This window comes from Galeopterus variegatus, unplaced genomic scaffold, assembly GCF_000696425.1.
Source record: "Galeopterus variegatus unplaced genomic scaffold, G_variegatus-3.0.2 Scaffold2917, whole genome shotgun sequence".
Taxonomy (NCBI): Eukaryota; Metazoa; Chordata; class Mammalia; order Dermoptera; family Cynocephalidae; genus Galeopterus; species Galeopterus variegatus.
The window spans coordinates 1-4,914 of NW_007729028.1; the positions used below are offsets into that span (position 1 = coordinate 1).

The 4,914-nt window shown below is 44.5% G+C and overlaps 1 protein-coding gene across 1 annotated transcript in view; it reads left to right on the forward strand.

The window, feature by feature from the left end:
• Nucleotides 1-95: 95 nt before the first annotated feature.
• Nucleotides 96-4,914, forward strand: part of LOC103599347 (HHIP-like protein 2) — a gene marked incomplete at its 5' end in the record, with an annotated part of 9,087 nt that continues 4,268 nt past the window's right edge. Inside the window, 2 exons of the mRNA XM_008583455.1 lie at nucleotides 96-241; nucleotides 4,002-4,083. Of these exons, the coding sequence (XP_008581677.1) occupies nucleotides 96-241; nucleotides 4,002-4,083 (228 nt within the window). The remainder of the gene's footprint in view (nucleotides 242-4,001; nucleotides 4,084-4,914) is intronic.

Here is a 4,914-nt window from a genome sequence, read left to right on the forward strand (position 1 = left end):
CCTAGTAGTCAAGCATTCCCTGATTCTTGGTGGGAAAATATCCTGCAGAGTGGAAATATGGATTCCTAAAATATAAGATTTTATTTTTCATCTAGTCGACTTATGGCTTTGCAGGAAGATAGAAAAACCAAGAAATGGAAGAAACAGGATGTTTGCCTAGGCAGCACCAAGCTCTGTGCCTTTCCGGGGCTAATCAGTACTTACAGCAAATTCATCATCTCCTTTGCTGAAGACGAAGCAGGTACAAATTTGTACAGTTATTTGATGTCTGCTTTCTGGAACTTCATCATAGGCATTGACTGAACATTGGTTTAAACAGTAATTGCCCCTTCTACTATTATCACTATCATTTTGTCATCTTTTATAATGTACTAGACACTGTTCTAAGCACTTCACATATCTTGTCCCATTTAGTAGTCATAACACCCTCGTGATGTAATTATTATGCTCATTTCACCAATGAAGAAACAGACTGACTATGCCAACCTACCCCTCCTTGTTTGAGCCACACGACCATCGTGAAGGGCAAATCATGGTCTATGCTTTGGTCCTTTTAACCCTTTGACTATAAAGAAGGTTCATGTGCTCCCCACCACCCCCAACATTTATTCTAAACTGCAGTTATAGGAACATGGACATCCTGCTGGTGTTCTCTGGGACAGGGAACCTCTAGTAATCAGCTCTCTGGCTGGGTGGGGCTCTCTCTTGACCCTGTCAAGAGTTTGTGAGCAAGGGAGAATTTTCTTACCTGAGAAATCTGAGGAAAGGGCAGACAGCCAGGTAAGAGGTTACTCAACAGACTGGGCATGTGTTAAGGTACCAGCCCAGCAAGGCACGTGCACACGTATGCGTGTGAGAGGGAGGCACTCAGCTGCAGTACGTTTCCAAAAATTATGCAATCACAAAACTAATTTTTAATTTTAGCTTTACATTAGTTATGTTTCATTTTGAAAAATAAAATTTTCAAATTTTAGATGAAATCTTAAAAAAAATTTTCTTTTACGTGAGTACAGTGATCTCAAGTATTTGGCACTGGATCTAGCCATGGTTAGAGGCAAAGAAGAGAAGAAAATGATTTCTCAGGGTTCCTTCCAGACCGAGGATTCTCTATAAATGTAAACCTAAGTCCTTGGTTTCTTTCCACTCTGAGCTGTGGGGTGGCTGTACAGGACCCTTACTTGAGTAGGATTTAAGGAGGTTCAGTCTGCTTCTGGACCCTTTCCTCTTAGCTAGTTGATGATTAGATAGTTTGAAATGAGCATTTTATAGGAGCAGAGGGTATTTTGGAAAATCCAAGCATTTTTAATAGAAAAAAGTCTATGTGAGTTCCAAAGTGGAAGTCCAAACATATAAGAAAAGGAGAAAAACCACTGGCTGGCAGGATGATCCTTAGTGGAAAGTGGATGATGTGGATATTACAGGCCCTGGTGGGGCCTCTCCCCTGCTGGACTCCCTCCCCGAGATGTGGGGGCTCCTGGAAGGTGGCCTGGAGGCAGATCTGCCAGGGACCTGGGGTGGCCATCTTCTGTGGCTTGCTCCTCTGCAGAAGACCATAGGAACCCTGACTTTGGTGGTTTGGTTTGTTGTGCCTGTAGGTGTTTTGCAGGAGAAAACAGGCAGTTTTTGAAAACCAGTCAGTACATCTGGCAAACAAAACTAGCATCCTTGGCTGAATTTAATGGAATGAACTTGCCAAGGTGCTCCCAGGCCAGACTTTGCCCAGGGGCAGCCCAAAAGCCAGTCAGGCTGTTCCTGAGGCAAATTTTCTTTTTGCATTGCTTGCTTTTGTGTTTTTGCATCAACTGATTCATATTATCTGTTCTTGGCATATTCTTCTCCACTTAGATGCATTTTTAGATTTGAGCATTATTTTGTTATGTTATTAGTCACTGGCTTTAGGTAACTCACTCTTTATTTGCACTCAAACTCTGCCTCAACTATTGCGACAGATTGCTTACTGAGTGCTTAGTGCTGACAGCTGGTGAATGGCTGGTGCGGAGTTGCCCGTTGCTGACTTTTGATCCATGGGATTTCTGAATGTCAGTCACTAAAGCACATTCCCAAGAGGGCTAGTCAAAGTAATAATGTGTGCAGTAAATCCACATGGCATGCACTTTGTTTTACATGGCATGTTATAGTATTTGGGTTTTTCCCCCCCGCTAAAAAATATATTTAAAAAATCAGTTGGAAACTACAGATGAAATCCACCTCTAGCATTGTTTTCCCCTAAAAATATGGCACGAAGTCTGTGGCACACTGAAGACATAATTTACACAAACTATAGCCACGTAGAGGGGATATGCAGCAGGGCGGGGGTTTCAGTTCCCCTGTTAGAGCCAGAAGGCCTTTGCATGTGGAGGGGCCCCTGCCTTGACCTCATTTACCTAATATTAGAATCACTTTGGATGGTGCCTCGGGTTTCCAATCAGACAGGGCAAACTGACTCTAGGGTAGGATGTGTCTTAACTCCTCAGACCCCTTCCTAAGGGAAGATTTTAATATAGTTCATCAGTGCACCAAACCCTGATCTATCAGGCAGCTGTTACCCTGTGTATGGGGCTCTGTCAGTGCACCAAACCCTGTGTATGGGGCTCTACAAAGATTCAACATGAGCCTCACAATCCACACAAGACAAACATTGGTCACTGTTCTCCACAAATTAGAGGAAGAAAGTGGTTGTTTAAATAACACATAGCTGTATAAAGCTCTAGGCTTTTCAAATCTGCAACTTAATAGACTTTTTTTTCCCAGAAAATTGAGAAAGAGTTGCGTAAGGCACACAATAGCAAGTGAATTTATTTCAGTGCAATTGCACAAACACTGTGCCAGGTTCACAAAGCTGCTTAATACTCAGCACTGGCCCTTCAGAAGTCGAGAATAAGAAAACGATAGTGACTACTAATTACTGAACACTTTCTTTTTTTTTTTTTTCCTTTTTGTCTTTTTTTTTTCGTGACCGGCAACGGATCGCAACCCTCAGTGTCGCGCCCATACCGGACCGGGACCGGCAACAGGATCGCAACCCTCGGCGGTGCACCCGCACCTCACTCAGCCAGTGAGCGGCCGGTCTGTACGTGGGATCCAAACCCTCGGCGGGCGGGAGCGCCGCCGCGCTCCCAAGCGGTGCACTGTAGCAGTGTGCCACCGGGCTGGCCCTAATTACTGAACACTTTCTAATTGAGTACCTAAGGATCATTTGAGGCACTGTGATCCCCATTTTACAAATGAATAAATAGCTCGAAGGTTATGCAGGTTAAGAGGTTCCCAAGATAACACAGCTAATAACTGGTGTTACTAGAACTCAACCCAGACTTACATAACTCTGAGGTAGGGGTTCATAACCCTGCACTGTAGTGTCCCTCACAGATAACTACTAAGCAAGCTGGAATGAGGTAGTTACTATGAGAAAGGAGCAATGTTTTCTGGAGTTCAAATAGGAAAAAATGGGAGAAGCCAGTCTCTTTCTAAAATAGATGCAGGAGAGAATGTGTAGAGGTGGTTCTAGTGGGGCGTGGAGAGGACCAGGAGCAGAGGCTGCAGTGTGTGTGTGGGGTGTCCCAGGGAAGTCAGGAGCCCAAGCACTGACTGAAGGAGGAAAACGAGAGTGAGGTAATGAAAGGACTACAGAAGGGGCAAAATAAAGCGGCTAACAGGTGGTCCTCAGCCTGTAGATTGCCTGTTTTCACAGGGAATCCTTAAGGAAAGGGAGATTCATTGAGGAGAAGTTTCCAAAAGCAAAGAGATAAGGGAGAAGCCTGTTTGGTTCAATAAACACGAGCATATAATCACCTCTGCTGGGCCGTACTCTGAGCGAGTCTTTGGGGTTTCAAAGGCAGACTTCCCCCTCAAGAAGCTCGCAATGTAGTGAAGGCCTGCTGTTGGCTAGGGCCCGAGGCTCCATCCAGGGCCTCACTGCATTCTGGGCTGTCCCCTCATTTTGACTGTTTTCTGCATGTGCAGCTCTGTCTAGCCCTCCTCATGTGCTCTTCCTCTTTCCCTAGGGGAGCTGTATTTCCTGGCCACCTCTTACCCAAGTGCCCACATGCCACATGGATCTATTTACAAGTTTGTTGATCCCTCAAGGTGAGATTTGGTGTCATTTTCTTCTCAAGTACATTTTTATTAGTGCTTATCTCCATGGAAGGCCAAAAAAAAAATGGGCTCACTCCCCAAGAATTAGGAAGAATTATCAACAAAGTAAATCTAGATGAAAGATGCTCTAGAGGGAAAGTAGTTTGGACAAACATCTGTGTAGAACCATATGTCTATGGAAAAAAAAAAAAAATGGTCTCACTCCCCAAGAATTAGGAAGAATTATCAACAAAGTAAATCTAGATGAAAGATGCTCTAGAGGGAAAGTAGTTTGGACAAACATCTGTGTAGAACCATATGTCTATGGGAATTATGGAATATTCGGGAAATGGTCTCTTTGTGGTTGGAAATGAAGATCTCGAACCTTCCTGGGATGACTAGTCTAGGCCTGTGGCTTGCATATTTTTGTTTTTAAATATGCTTCTGGAAATTTCTGTCTGGGCTCATCTGACTACTGGTGTACACCTCTGACCACCGAGTAAGTATTGCTGCCCCATCTCTTGGGCTTGGCTGAGGTCTCAAGATCTTTGGCAAATACCTTGAACTGTCAGGTTTTCCAGTGTCTGCACATGACCTTTTCTGGAATTCAGTGGCAGTATCTGTTCACTTGGAGGACTCTCTGCTGTTTACTTATGCTCACTTACCCACCTCGCTCAGGGGCTGACCGACCTCCACCAGCGCAGGCAAAAGCCACAATACAGCTTCATACTGTGAGGCAGTGGACTCCGTGGCCAGAGTGTCTGTGCCTGGTGGGTGATGCCATATATCCACTAATGTATGCTATACGAAGTTATTACGTCCGAACCCTCAGCGGGAGCGCCA